General features: G+C 37.6%; 1 protein-coding gene across 1 annotated transcript in view; it reads right to left on the bottom strand.

Moving 5' to 3' along the window:
- The window catches only part of USH2A (usherin), a 725,654-nt gene that overhangs the window by 211,645 nt on the left and 497,557 nt on the right, over positions 1-16,452 (bottom strand). Inside the window, exons 43-45 of the mRNA XM_015077386.3 lie at positions 10,754-10,917; positions 2,100-2,309; positions 570-772 (exon numbers count right to left, since the gene is read on the bottom strand). Coding sequence (XP_014932872.3) covers positions 570-772; positions 2,100-2,309; positions 10,754-10,917 — 577 coding nt within the window. The remainder of the gene's footprint in view (positions 1-569; positions 773-2,099; positions 2,310-10,753; positions 10,918-16,452) is intronic.

Below are 16,452 nucleotides of genomic sequence, written 5' to 3'. Positions count from 1 at the left end.
AATTTCTTTCATCTTCGGGTCAAACCCTTTAATATATTTTGTCTGCCATATATTCATTTATGTTTTCTTGCCGCATTCAGAGTCACAGAATGCTAGAGGTCGATAGAATGTTTTAAGTCACCAAGTCCGCTGCCCTTCTAAAAAAGATAACTGACACCAAACAGGTTATGTGGCTTCCCTGAAGTTATTAAATTAGTAAATAGCAGAAATAGGAATAGAATAATGTCTCCACATTCATAGGTTGATTCTGATTTTGATATCAGTAAAAGAATCAGGATAAAGGTGAACTGCTTAGCAAGATTTACCGCAAATATGTGATTTGCCTCATTTTGCCGGCAAGAATATCATCACCATCGTTTTCCATATTACCATTACCTTCTCTCCTGAGACTCATGTGTTTGCCCACAGCAAACAGATTTAATCCTAATCAATTTCCCTCTTTTCTCTCCCCTTCCCCAGTAAATAAATAATCTGTAACCAAGACGGAAGGTATTCACTTAGAGACATAGCCTGGCAATGTTTTATTTAACACACCTATAAGCTTAGCCATCAAAAAACAGTGTTCTAACCTGAATGTCATAGATTGTGAAGGGAGACAGGTCTCTCAGAATGAAAGACCCAGGCACATTCATTCCAGTCTTGTAGAGCTTATTATTTACATAGACAGAATATTCAGTGATAACGCCATTTGGGTTTGAAGGAGATGTCCAGATGACACGTACAGATGTACTGTTGATGATGACAACCTCTGGAGGAAGCATGCCCTGAGGCTCTAGAATTAAAGGAAGAAACTGAATAAACTCCAGCTGTCTCTGAAAAAGCACTTGTTAAACTAAATGCAGATTAGTATTTAGGTTTTGCAAAGGGTTCCTTGCTTATCTGCTTTTCTCTGATGAAGTTATCACAGTCTGTAGTCCTCTGTAAATTGGCTTATTATACTCTCAGTCAGAAACCATAAGAATTGGTGGTAAAATGCTTTATACCACCAGCATAGTGCTAATCTTCAATACTATGTGACCAGTGGGATATGATGATAAATTATTCACCCATCTGCACCACCAACACATATCTATTATTTGTCTCTTTTCCCATCCCTTCACGCCATACCTCCCAGGGAAAAGGGAAGAAAATTTGCTCCTTAAGCAAAAAATAAACCTCAAACACATTGAGGCTGAGGCTGGTGGAACGTAAAAAAATCATTTGATATTACTAGCTTGTAACTCAAGCAATATGAAGCAATAATGCAATATTGTCATTATGTAAATGATTTTGAATGTTGATTACCATAGGTAATGATGAAATCTAACATTAGGAAAAAAATCTTGCTTGGCGTTAAATTACACAATTATTCAAGCATGTCAGAAATAACTATGCAAAGACCTATTTTTATCATAAGAACCCATCTTAACTAGTTGAAAAATTGTCCTTGTGATCCATTCTATTTTATAAACAAAAGGTGTCGACCTTTGGCACCACAAAGGGAAATGGGTTCCACACTTAAAGTGCTCTGCTAATGACCTGGAACACTTGCTTGGGAGGTAATGATATTATAATGTTTATAATGAGACTTTATAAAGCCAAAAAGATTAGAAAGACCATTCCAAACACATTTCAGATTCACAAGTTGCTTCCCTTGCTTCCTCCCCCTTGCTAACTGGCTTAGAAATGAGTCAGAGGCAATTTTTCTCAGTGGCTGAACCTCCACCTACCATTTCTGGTGACTCAGGGAGAGCCCTCACTGTGTTTGGCTGTCGTTTTGAAAAGCATACTGCTTCTAAGAGCAAATCTTTAGAACAAAATGTTTCTAAATGTCACCATTTATTGATGTGAACTCAGCTCCAAACTAAGCATACACTGAAAAGAACAGGAACAAACTGGGCTAATATCCCATTATTAGAGCCTTGTGCTACTGTCTCTAAGGGACCACGTATTGATCTGCCACTTGACGACAGCGAGCACTTAAGCGTTTTAGCCCCAACCCCCTTCCCTCCAACACCGGAAATTTTATAATGGAGGGATGACTGATCTCAACCTCAGCAAGAATCAATCAATTTCATTTGCATCTCTGAAGCCAAGGGTCCCTTGAAGTCTGGACTCACCCCCATCGAAAGTGGTTGCACACAATACATCACCACTGATGCTGTGGACTCCATTGAAGACAGAGATAAAAATCCGATACTCTGTGTTTGGATTTAAGTGGCCGATGACATGAGAGTTTACATCTGGGAGGATTTTTAGAGATTCATTTGAGGTAGCAGAACTCCAAAAAAGTGTATAATATTCAACATCACCTTGTAGGTCTTGAAAAGCTGTTGACAATAAATGCAAGATACTGTAAATGTGGCTGATCTGAAAGGTTCTCAGGGGAAAAGATAGAAAATAAATTTTATCTTTAGCTATTTCTAGAAGGGGACAATGGAAAGCTCATGGAAACTTCTTTTTGGTGGTGCTGGTTTCTTTTTTTTTAACGAAGTTAATTTTTTCCCCCTCATCCCGTAATTAATTGCATAGATACTTATCCTTATAGGAAAATAAAATTTTAAATTTCCTTTAAATATTTTAATTATGTTACTTATAGTTATTCAACTAATTTTCAAAACTGCAATGTAACACTTACAAAAGGAAACTAAGAGTAAAATAAAATATTCAATACATGGAACAACTTCTGTTTCTAAGTAATATCATCCTTGAGAGAAGTCTATGCTAATACAATTAAAGGCATATCGTCACACATATCCTAGAACTTGAGGCATTTTTAAAAATTGCTAACAAAATCTGCTAAATGCTACCTAAAAGAACATTGGACTGATATCCTATTATATACACTCTTGATGTAGCAGAGTGATACAGCACGCTCTCCTTAAGGATTTGCTCAGTAGGATCCCAGGATGATATTTGAATTTTATCAAGGTTCTCATTCTTTTCTCCTACTTCATTGTGTTTCTATGATGTAGACAAATGCTGAAAAGATGCCAAAATCAATCACTTACTGTCTGACAAATATAACTCATCAATTCCTCAACCGTCATCCTTTCAAAAACCAGGCTACTGTTTTCTTTTCCCTCTTTCACCCGATTTCAACTTCTTTGGCCTAAGCTCTGTTCTCATTACCTTTTTACAATGATGCTTTAAAAAGAAGACATAAAACAGCCATAATTTGGGGGTACCTGGGTGGCTCAGTTGGTTGAGCATGCAACTCTTGATTTTGGGTCAGGTCATGATCTTGCAGTTCACTGGATGGAGCTCCAGGTTGGGCTCTGTGCTGACAAAGCCTGCTTGGAATTCTCTCTCTCCCTCTCTACCTGCCCCTCCCCCACTCACACTCACTCTCTCTCTCTCTCTCTCTCTCAAAAGAAATAAATAAACATTAAAATAGCCATATTTTCTTAGGTAGGAAATAGTATAAGTAGTACAATGTTCTACTTATATTAGTATTATTTTTTAGGAAATAGTGTAAGTAGTATACTGCTCTCCTTACATCAGTATTATTTTCAAAGACCTTATGCAGAAACTATTATCTTGGTTCATGTTAGAATTGGAGGTAGAATGTTGGTTTACGAGCCTGAAATTGTATGTAAAAGTATGTGTCAAAACAGTTCAGTAGCACTAGTCTAAGGACTGAAAGGAAAATGTGGCATTACTCTTTATGGTTATTTAAGTACAGTGTCTCTGATATGTGAGATCATAATACATGGCCATGTAGCGCAAGAGGGCTTTAGAGAACATATGGCTTTCTTTTAAGGACCGCTTTTCATTAAGATCTTGAAGGTTTTGCATAAAGACTGAATGCTGAGCACATTACTGCTTTGATTTTAGCTCAAGCAATAGTTGAAAAGGTTTGGTATGTTAGCATATGTGAAAGAGTTTATAGTAAGAGATCTTTAGCAATGAATCTGGAAAACTCTGAGGATAAGATTTGTTTTTTTCTGATGTCACAAAATGTAAGCACCTTCAATAATGGGGTCATTATTATGTATTGGCAGGAACTGGTTATTCATAACCATCAATATTTTCCCAGATGATATTAGTCAAGTATAGCAAAGCCATTGGTGCTATGAGTGCAAAAGTTCCTTCTTTCATTATAATTATTTTCTACTGGCTTACAGTTGCATTACTCATTAATTTATAGCAGTTGAGATATAATGGAAAATTCACTGGATTTGATGTACATGTTGTAAAATTTTAGTTTGTTAGATGAGGACTCCGGTTAGAAATCCAAGCCCTAAAGATACAATTTAATGCAGTGCTTTCAAACTTGCAAATATAAATGGGTATTACCTGGGTTATTAAATGTGCCTGATGTCTTTTCCATCAAGTTCCAATCAATGTACCAATGTATATACATCAAAAATATTGCAACTAGCACTGAAAGTTCAAGATGAGCAAAGATTCTATGTTAATATGTGGATAAAATTCCATTAAATGCTCATTCTTACCCATGTACCATATGTCAACCCATCTGAAATAGAAAAAAATCTATTGTCCCCCCAACTATAGAAAAAGATGGTGATTCAGTTCCATTGGTTATGTCTTACTCCATGATATAGAGACCTCTATAACCTGAAACAGGCAGCATCTCTGGGCAAAAAGCACCAGATTTCTGCACTGTCTTGCCTCTCACCAACATCTACTTCAACATTTCTTTTTCCTCATTCATTTAGACAGTAGAGTAGAGAGTCCAAAACACAGAAAAATTATAGGAACATATTATATTTTCATATCCTGCTCATCTGATGAGAAGTTCTTGCAGGCGTACACACATAAGAGTATGTGTTTTCATTGTTCAAACGTGTTTTTAAACTTCAGTGGGTTCTTCCCAAGTCACTGGACTGTCTAGGAAATAGAAGATACATCCTCAGTTCAATAGGCCAGCACAGAATTAAAGGCTGCTGACCTTGAGTCTACCTCTGAGAGAGGAATGCTATTAGAACAGAAATAGCTGGAATGAGGAGCCAAGTAAATCTCACCCTCCTTGTGTATTGGTAAAAGCTAAGCCTGAATACAGTTCCCTTTTTTAAAAGAAAAATATTAAGTTACAAGGCTTCTTCACGGTATAAGATAGGAAAACACTGTCTAGAACTTTCAAAAGCAGATTTGTGTGTGTATTGCTTCTCTGAGAATGAAAGTTTTACAAAACATTTGCTTTGGGTTCTTAAAAATAACAAAAGGGAGATGCCTTTCTGAAAAAGAAGCCTCTAGGAAACAGGTACGTGATCATGAAAAGCCAGACATGAAGACAGAGATGTTAAGTCATCTTGCTTAAATAAGAAAGCGAGGAAACATAAAAAGCAATGGCTGAATCTGCATGGCAAGTAGAAAGGAGAGGAGTTAAAAATGCACAGTTGGAAAGAATAAAGAGGAAAACAACTGAGAAGAAATCAGTGAAAGTCAGAATTACAGATATTGAGGGCAGAGAACAAAAATACCTAATCAACTTGAAAAATACATGGAATAAATAATCATGGACATAAAATACCTCATGAAACCATACCCCCCAAAAAGGCTTATGTCCATAAATTGAATAGATTAATGCAGTTTTGATCAAAATAATGGAAATATATCCAAACACAGACATTTAATGGAATGCTATAACATTTCAAAGGTAAACTAAAAATTGACAGATTATCTGCAGGGGGGCATGGGTGGCTCAGTCAGTTCAGCATCTGTCTGACTGTTGATTGCAGCTCAGTTCATGATCTCACAGGTCATGAGATCAAGCCCTGTGTTGGGTTCTGCACTGACCCTGTGGATCCTACTTAGGATTCCCTCTCTCCTTCCCTCTCTGCCCCTTCCTGGCTTGTGCTCTCTCTCCTTTCTCTCTCTCTCAAGTAAATAAAGTTTAAAATAAATAAATAAAATAAAATAAAAGATCATCTACAAAGGAGAAAAAATCAGATAAGGTTTAGCTTCTCATCTGGAACATCAAATGTTTGAAGACAGTATAGCAATTTCATCAAGTTTTGAGGAAAAATATTTTGATCCAAGAATTTCATACACATCCAAGTCATTATGTGCAAATACAACAGAGAGACTTCCTTACGTAGGGCAAAAAAATAAAAAAAAAACAACTAAGAATAATGAATTTATTTACTGTTAATGATAAAATTTCCCCAACAATATTATCCAGAAGACAAAAAGGTAATCCGAAATCCAGAATTCAAGATTGAGAAAATTTGGAATTGATAAAGAAAATTGAAACTATTTAGAGAAAATAATTATGAAAAAATAATTATATAATAATTTATAAATCAGACATTAAAAATGGAAAGTGAGAAGGGCAAGGAAAGTAACAGTACACTGAATCCTGTATCATACATAAAATAGAACATCATGGAAAAATAGAGAAAGATAGCAGTAACTATCAATAGCATTAATGGGACACATAGCAATTTAACTTTAGAACTGATTATAGGGGATAAAATTTAGCATTCACTAACACCCATGTTTTTGTCTTCTTGTCAAATAGCCAGAATATATTTTCTGGGCTCCTTGCATCTGGGTGAGGTCATGTGACCAGTTTGTGCCACTGTTGGAGAAACGGACCATCTCTGATTGTGTTTAGTTTTTCAACCTAGAGGACTTGGGAAGGCCCAAGGAATGGTGGACCTACTAGATGGAAGGAGTCAAGGTCCTTACGTGGCTCCAGAGAGGTTAGAAGGGATGAGGAAGAGCTTCAGAATCCTCAGATTTATGGTTTTGGTTTCTGTGTGAATCCCATTACATAAAATAGAAAACACAGTAGCAATTATGGGATGCAGGATTTGATACTTGATTCATTTGAGACTTCTTGAATTTTAAGTGATTTTGTGGCAACTAGGTAGACTTAGAAATTAAAGTGTGAATATCTGAGTTAGAGTTACATGATTTGGAGGTATACACGGTTAAGCATTCATTTTTGGTTTAGGCTCAGGTCATGATCTCAAGGTTCATGAGATGGGGCCCCTCATGGGGCTTTGCACTGACAGGGTGGAACCTTTTGGGATTCCCTCCCTCCCTCTCTACCCCTCCCCTCCTCATGCTCTCTCTTTCCCTCAAAATAAATAAATAAACCAACAAAAAAAGGGCTGACATTGGAAATTATTGATATGTATTGCCATTCGAACAAGATAAATTCAGACAAAGTCAGAAATTCTTCTAAATTTAGGACAGTCTAAATTCTTCAAAATTTGGTGGCTTCTGACTAAGAGATCAAGATGATGAAGATGCCTTTCTTGTGGATTTAAACTTACTCTCTTAATGGTGACACCTTCATACTTTGTGAATTTTCCAGAGAGTTTACTGAGATATTGTAATGCAGGAGTAATGTCAGCCATCACTATACTACCAGTGCCCAGGACAGAAAGAAGTCCTAAATAAATGTCTGTGGAAGAAAAAGGAAGGAAAGGAAAGACATAGAAAGGTAGAAGAGAAAAGGAGAAAGAGGAGAGGGCAGGTGAAAAAGAGGAAGGAGAGAGATGGAAAGGGAGGGAGATGTGGTACAAGATGTGAACACCCGAAGGTTGGGGTGAGCTTTTGATGGATGGTAAGATGAACAGCATTTGGATGATTTTTCATTCCTCTTTTTCAGTCCCTTCCTCTCTCACTACCTCCAGTGCCTTCTTGCTCTATTCTGGCCATGGGTGACCTCGTTAGTGAGGTGACCTCAGGAGACGTGCTGCCTTTCCACTGCATCCCCTGATGGGCATTTTCTTATTTGTCTGTTTATTTTAGAGTCAAAGTGTGGAGGATCTTAATAAATCACTCAGCAAATGTTTATAACCATTGAGGCAAAATGCATGAGAAATAGCTGAAATTTGATTAGTTTGAGTTTGAGAAGACTGCTTACTAACTATAATGTTGAGTGAATTACAAAGTTCCAGTTTCTATCTCATAGGGCCTTTCTGAGAATGGCATGTATAATTTAACTGAAGGTGTTTTTGTATCTCTTTTTATAAAAAATATGATTTTTTCACTAATATAATTTATCTTCATGGTATTTCATTTAGGCTGAAATATTTTCTTTTATTGTATCTAACAGGGATAAGAACCTCCTATCCCTATGGGGACCAGGAAGACAGAAAGCATGTGGCCTGTCTGAAGCAGAAGCCATTAGTCAGTGACAATTGGTATTATTCCTCCAGCAATGCAGGAATAGTTTCACACAATCAATTGATTTTTCAAACCAATCCTCAAATCATCATCATTATGTGAGACCTTCTGATTGTTATTTTTTAAAAAATACTACAGACAAAACCGTGTAGGGGGGAGGGGGGAGTAAATGTGGCCTATGTGCTGTCAGTTTGCAACATGTACCCTAAAACTGAATTGAAGAAATGTGGGGGTGCATGTACCTCACACGATATCACATAGCGATGCAAAAGTTTAAAAAATTGTTTTCAATGTTTATTTTTGAGAGAGACACAGAGACGGAGGGTGAGCTCCCAGAAGAGGGGGAGGGGGAGAGAAAACAGGAGACAGAATCTGAAGCAGGCTCCAGGCTCTGAGCTCAGCACAGAGCTCAATGCGGGGCTTGAACTCAGGAACTATGAGATCATGACCTGAGCCGAAATTGGACGCTTAACCAAGTGAGCCACCCAGGCACCCCGAGATGCAAAAGTTTAAAATGGGTGCTTCTAGAATGTTCAATAACATTCCTGTTCATCTGTGGTTAGTAAAAATTTAGCAGAAATATACAGGTACCAAAATGGTGTGTACATATGGAGGTGATAGTTTAGAAAGAATATGGTTTTTTAAAATACATTTTATGTTTTTGTGAAAGACAATATTTAATAAGTAAATATTTATAAATTTATCCAGCTGACTTTCAACCCATAGTTTCCTGCCTTGTAGCATATTAAACAATGTGCCAAATGTATCCTGCGAATCAAGAAAACAACTTGCATTTAAATTACAAAAACTAGGTGGCCCTATCACCGAGGAGTGACCAGTTAATTTACTTAGGCGAGCAGGTTGCACAGAGGAAGAAAATGATAACGCAACAAGCTTTCGAAGAGCTGACCCTCTTCTGAGAGTTAACCTTTGTGCTCACAAATAGTTATCTGAAATATTTCTAAGGTATGAATGGAAATAACGGCAGATTGCATTACCTACATCCCGAAGGTCAGAGGTTCGGATTACCAAGGTAATGAAACTTCAGTGAGCTGCTGCAGATCCATTAGGTTTGTCAGTTTTTATAAGCATGCTTACTTCGGGCTTCCAATTATAACGTAAAGGACCTATATTGGCGAAAATTCAGCAGCTGGATCTTAACAGCAGTATTCAAATGTCAGATGAGGGGCAGGACATCCACCTTTATGAGCAGGCTCTTAAGATGAATCAGGTGGTGTGGGTAAGGTAGAGGAAGAGGGAGATGAGTGAAAATATATTATACATAACAATCCATCTCCAGATAAAAACTTCATATTTTTCCCAGAGGTGTCTCAGAGGGTAATCATAAGCATCAATTAACTTCCGTTCTTCCATTCAAATGGTTTAAGAGATCCCAATAGAGGTGACACTGATTATTACAAACCTGCAACCTTATAAAAACCCTAGGGTTACTTAGCGGCAACGGAGATCAACACAACCAGTACAGATTTTAATTTACAATTAATGTCGCCTAATACTGGTTTTAATTCGCAACTGATGCAACATGAAAGCAAATTCACTCAGATGTTCTCAGTGGTACAGGAAGCATGTCTTAGGCTGTAACAAAACTCAAAAGTTGAGTCAAAATCACGTGGTTGCTACTCACCAACCAGGAGTAGACTTGTATCTTTCTGTGTAATAGTAGATGATTACCCTGGCAGGTACAGTTTTCTTTCATAAGAGAAACATTTTAACTGGGGATTTCTCAGTCAGGTATTTCTCAATATTCGGTACTACTGATACTTAGAAGAATGGTTACAATACATATTTCCATGATAAACAGGGTTGTTTTCTGTTTTTTAATATTTTTTAATGTTTATTTTTGAGAGAGAGACAGAGAGACAGAGAGACAGAGTGTGAGAGGGGGAGGGCCACAGAGAGAGGGAGGCACAGAATCTGAAGCAAGCTGGAACTCATGGACCACGAGATCATGACCCAGCAGAAGTCGAACTCTTAACTGAGCCACCCAGGCACCCCACGTGTTGTTATTTTCGGATTATGATAATGGATCACTACAAATTAACAGGTTCACTATTAAATGCTACTCTATTGGCCAACTAGAAATGGAACTTCAGCTATTGTGGTTTCTAAAAAGTGGCCGAGCAGATTAGATCCATCTGTGAGATGTTTTAACTGCCCATAAAGGTATGTTCTGAACCCCCTGCATTATTGAAGCAAGTCCAGTGATGACGTCCAGGCTCCATTTTCCTGTGCCAAGCTGGAATTGTGCCTACAACCAGGGTTGAAGATGATTCACTCAGAAAAATCCCTCACATTACAGCAATGCTACTCAGTGGTTCTTGCTAATAAGTGAGGAGTTACAAGATGGAGGGCAGAGCTTTTTTTTAGGAAAGTGCACAATATTGCACTGTATCAAATTAATATGTGGCCATTTCAATACAACTGGCTGGTCTGACAGAAAATACGCTTCCAACCAAAAGGAATGGAAGAGGTAGAGAAGCCCCAGGAAGGATGTAGAAGCAGGGAGAGAGAGTCTGCCTCTGAAGAACAGCACAGAAATCTCGGCTTTTTGCTGTGTGTGTGTGTGTTTTTAACATGTCTATTTTAAATTCGTTTTTGGTACTAATACATTGAGGGGAAAGAAAGGCATGAGAAGCTTACTTACTTGGTTTAGCCCATGTCACGTCTATGGCTGTGTGGTTAAGAACATTTGCAGTGAGATTGGCTCCCCTCTCTGGAAGACCAGCTAATGTCGTCACGGTAGCTGGTTGGCTTGGTGTAAAACCCACGCCGTTGTGTACAAAGACCTTATACTCGTACGTTGTAAACCTAAAAGGTTGTTTTTTAAAAGGTCATTATAAGTTTCTCTTTTGCAGCAAACAAAACACATAATTTTCTTTTTCCTCACAGAATACAGGATTTCCTTCAAAATGCACAATTTTCTGTTTCCCCTAAAAAATAGAATTATCTTCCTTTTCCTCCCGACACAAAGACATATCACTGTTTTTGTAACTCTGGAGCCTTCACCAGAGTGTCAGGAAAAATATTTTATTAGGAATGCTAAAGCAAATACCCACTGTTTAAAACAAATGTGGCTTATCATTTTCTCATTCTTATTGTTTTCAGAAGTGGTAAGGATTACAGCTCAATTCAAGATGCAATTACAAATCTGGCAACCTGCCAGCTTTCTATCTGAATTTGATCCAGAGAGTTTTATGCTCTTCTTTTGGGGAAACTCATCCATTTTCAAATATCAGAATCCCTCATCACCGTTTTCTTCCTGTACCTATACTTTCTCCCCATAATCTCATTGGAAGATAGATAAACCCCTAAATTAAATCGTTAACTGTGACCAAAGTGTACAACATTCTCCCACGGAGAGTTTTGCTATAGAGAGCTGTATTTTGCAATCGTGTGAACATATTTCCTTGAGTCAGTACAGTGGAAGCTGAATATTGCTTTGCAGAAGGAGCAAAGTGGGTACTGGGTATGGAAATGTCATATGATGAATATTTCCCAAGTCATATACGAAATCAATGATTGAGTAAAGCCATCAATTCTTTATCCTTTTTGGTTCTTACAGGCAGAAGACTACCATGCTCTCTTTGTTTGGTTCACAACTGCCCAGATAGGAAGATGTTATTTCTAGACACAGTCATATGTTATTTATAGACCCTGTCTGGACAATAGCTTGGATCGGGAAACTTGCTTAAACGTGTTGCATGACACATAACTATTCCCGGAGCCATCCAGTACTCAGGACGAGTGCTGGCTTCAGATCATCGTCACCTTATTTGGGTTTCCCACATCATCCAGGATGCCTTGTATCCAATGTGGGGCCTGTGGAATCTGTCTCCGTGAGTCACACCTTATCAGGCATGACAAAGAGTAGATGCCATTTGCAGGATTCTGCAAAATAACTCTGCCGGGATTCTCCCAGCATTTTGCTCCCAACTTTGTAGAGGTCTGTTTGTCTCATCTCACTCACAGCCCAAAGACATGGGGCTCTGCCTCAGCCACATGGAACGTGTTGCTCTGCTGTAGTGACAGGAAAGGGCTTCGGGATTTCTTGGAAGCTGTTTATCTGTTTTCCCCAAATAAGTACTAGCATCAGATTTCTACATTTGTCTGTTTTACCCTTTCTCCTCATGTTTTTCTTTCCTTTTTTTCTGCTGTGTAAGCTGTAATGTGTTGAATTGTGTCCCCCCTCAAAATATGTTTAAGTCCTAACCCCTGGTACCCGTGAACTGAACTTAGGTGGAAACAGGATTTTTGCAGATGTAATCAAGTTGAGGTCTTACTAGATTTGGGAAGCCCTAAATTCAATGGACTGATGTCTTTATAAGAGAAAACAGAAGAAATTTTTGATAAGGAGACACATAGGGGGACACACAGAGAGAAGAAGGCCATGTGAAGATGGGGGCAGAAATTAAAGTTATACGGTCATAAGCGAAGGAACGACTGGGACGACCAGAAGTTGGAAAAAGTGAGGAACAATTTTTCCTCAGAGACTGGAGGGAGCATAGCTCTGACAACACCTTGAGTTTAGATTCTTAGCTTCCAGAAATGTGAGAGAATAAATTTCTGTTGTTTTATGCCACCCAGTCTGTTTCTGGCAACCCCAGGAAACTAATGCAAATGCTTCCAGCAAGTGCCAAATAGTTGACTGGACCAAGACAATTGGAAAGATAATAATAACCTTTACTTAGTAGTCAATTTGTTTCAGGAATTTTCCACATGCATTAACTCACTACCTCACAATTACCGCATAAGGTGCTATTATGACAACTATTTTGAAAATAAGGAAAATAAAGCTCAAAGAGTTAAATCACTTGCCCAATTTGTCAAGCTGGTGAGACAGTGCAGATTCAAGCCCAGACAGTCTGATTCTAGAGCCTACTCTTTTAGCCATGATGCTATGCTGCCAACATAATAATGATGGTGATAATAATAGCAATAATAATCTTAAGGATAATCTGATCTGTCAATACTTGGATGATGTCATATGACTGGGGCTTGACCTTTGGGTTTTCTGGCAGTGGGGATAGATTTTTGCTTAGGTATCCAAACAGTCTCACCAAATTTCCTCTGTAACCACCAGTATGAATTTGAAGGATGGTGAGTTGGGGTTAAGAGGGTAGCAAGTCTGTGACAAAAGAATGAAACAAAAGCTAATGGCTCACATGGGAATTGAACCAGCGACCTTGGCTTCATTAGCTCTCTCCCTGAGTGAAATACGTTTAATTGTGTTTTACTTCATAAAATGGCTTAAAACAAATTTAGCTAGAGGCTGGATGCCTAATCTTCCCTCCTACAATATTTGAATTTTTCTTCCACATGTCTGTGCTATTATTCATTTAGTAATCTTTATGGCTTTAAAGGGATACCATTTGTGTGATTCTTTTCTGCAAGTGGAATTAATATCATCAGGTGAATAAGTGATACATTGTAAAAAATTCTGTAGGGCCTCAGTTTGTCACGTGACAATTTAAGCTATTTCATTATAATTTAGGTGTGGTAAAAGACATGTTTTATATCTACACAGCAGAAATTGAGGCCATATAGATATATGTAACTGAAAAGTCCTGTTTGCAAAGCAATATTTAGAATTTTTGAGTGAGACCTGACTCTAACTCAAATAATAAAAAACCCGCTCCATCCTTGAGGTAAGAAAACTAAGACTCTGAGAAGTTAAGTGGCTTTGCCTGAGGTTATACCATTAGTTAAGATGACTGAGAAAGCTGTACTCTCCTCAATTTCTAATATTAAATTCTTTCCACTATTTATTATTTTATTTAATTGAGAAATCAATAGGCATTTGACTTGAAGTTCATGTATTTGTCTTTTGTATTTTCTTTAACTTTCACGGTTAAGTTAAAATTTTCAGGATATAAGATCTTGGATTCTCTTACATGGAATACAAAAATACACTGTTTCCATTGGCATCCCAAACCTAATCTTTGTGTTAGTTAATATAGATACTTACAACTACGTGGGTCAGTTTATATTTTACCTCTTCGTGTCAGAAAAGAATGTATATATTAGTGTGCTTAAAGTGGTATTTTTTCATCTACTCAAGGTGTGTTATTTTTTAGATGGACCTACGTGTTGATTATTAACATCACATGCGATATGCCATTTCGTTAATAATAAGAGAATACTTATAAAAGAAAAATGTTAGATGGATTGACATCATATACTCATGCAAAATATATGTATATCAACCAATTTCTTCTCCAAATACTAATCGTGTTCTCTAGGTATGTCTTGGAAAATGTACCATTTGAAACCCTGTAGCAAACAGCTTTTGACATCTGCAAAGTGAATGAACACTTAGAGTCTATCTGTAGCCAGTAAAACCAACTGTTTGGGGTCAACTTAGGACGACTGGGCTATTACAATGGTTATTCTCTAGGGGTGCCTGGATGTCTCAGTCGGTTAAGTGCCCAACTTCAGCTCAGGTCAAGATCTCATCGTTTGTGGGTTCGAGCCCTGGGTCTGGCTCTGTGCTGACAGCTTAGAGCCCGCTTCAGATTCTGTGTCTCCTTCTCTCTCTGCCCCTCCACCACTCATGCTCTTGTCTCTCTCAAAAAATAAATTAACATCAAAAAAATTAAAAAAAAACCAATAGTTATTCTGTAAATCACTAATTTGTTTGAGACCATCCTCAAGCCCCTCCCTTCACCAAAGAAAACAGAAAACAGAAAACCTTGTTGTGTTGTACAAATGACTACGGTATTTTTCCTTGTAAAAGATAATTTATATTAAAAACTTATTTATGGAACAGTACTCATTTCAAGGTTCAGTTGTTATTACTCAAGTGAATTAGAAGGTTAGGTTCTGTTCAAATGCTGAAGCTTTTATGACCCCAGGAATCTGTTTATTTACAGAGTAGAAAATTGCATAAGTGAACGAATGGATATTTCATAGTTACTAAGGCATTCGGTCTCATAACTTTAAGGTCATATATAATTTGGTAGGTTAGTGTCACAAAAACCTATCTGTCCAATAGAGAAATAAGCCCTACAGAAACTTTGGCAAGATGTTTCTTTTACACATTATACTGCTCTCTCTTGTTTGGTACATTGTTTCGTTTATTCATTCATTTGTTCATTCATTCAGGAGTATTTATTGAACACTCACAACATCCTAGGTGCTAACCATCGTAACAAATGTCATATCTGTTCTCCTGGAGTACGTATGCTTTACAGAAATATATTTTTAAATGAAACCCCTAAAAATGTGTTCATTGATTCCTTTCTCTTCAAACGTGCGTCAGAGAGAACATCTAATCTAACCTTACCCAGTCAGGACGTCTTTACAGAGGAGGTAACATTTGGGTTAGGTGTTGATGACAAGCACCATACTGTCCAGTGGAGACATGTGTCTAGTGGGAAGAACTATTCCATGGCAAAACGTGTGGAGGCTTGTATCTTGAAAGGGTCTGATGTGTTTTTGTAACCAATAAAATTCTTCAGTGCAGCCACAGAATGCCTCAGGTCGTTTTCATCAGAATTAAAAATGTGTCAACATTATTGATGTCCTAACAGAATTCATGTGTCAATATTGTCACCAGTATAAATCATGCTTCTGAAAATGCAAGCTATTCAGCCGCTTCTCCCACTAACTCTCTTCATATCTGCCACAAGCCAACGGATGCTCGAGTGCGGCATCACACGTGGGGGGATTATAGAAGCCAGCCGGCTGTTCCTTACATCCCCAAATCCTTTGTGGGGATGAACAAGTAAACCAATGAAAACGCGGCACCGTTTCTACTGCTGAAATCTGCAGTTATTTGAGTATCTCAATGATGGTATCTACCTTTTCTTTAAACCACTTATGTGCTGTTTCTAAAAATGCTACTGAAGATTTCTTCTTTTGATATTGAAGAGTAATGCTTATCACCCTTGGAAGTTTTCATAATATGGTACTTTCTAGGTTGTGAAGGCAAGTTGCAGCTCTCATCTCAAGAGCCCATCTATATTTATGCTACAGAATGCCACACCTAAAATAATTATACTGTAACTTTTGGCTTTGTTGTACTATGCCATCATGTTAGAAGGAAATGCAAAGAAACCAGAATTTTTTTGTTTGTTTTTGAATAAAATATTAGGGGAAAAAAATTCCTAGGACGAAATGCATTCTTCCGCATTTGGAGGCTCATTTTTCATGAGGAAAGGTTTCATATGATGGCACTTGGAAAAAGATAGCTTGAGGTAAATTTAGAACAATGAAAAAAAAAATCTCAATGAGAAATGCACCGTGAGTCTAGTACTGTAATGTCAATGTGAAAGAGACACATAGTTGCTCATTTTGAATCAGGTACCTTGCTATGAGATTGCACACCAATACTCACAGAAGTCG

This window comes from Acinonyx jubatus, chromosome E4, assembly GCF_027475565.1.
Source record: "Acinonyx jubatus isolate Ajub_Pintada_27869175 chromosome E4, VMU_Ajub_asm_v1.0, whole genome shotgun sequence".
NCBI lineage: Eukaryota > Metazoa > Chordata > Mammalia > Carnivora > Felidae > Acinonyx > Acinonyx jubatus.
This window is presented reverse-complemented; position numbering and strand designations above follow the sequence as displayed.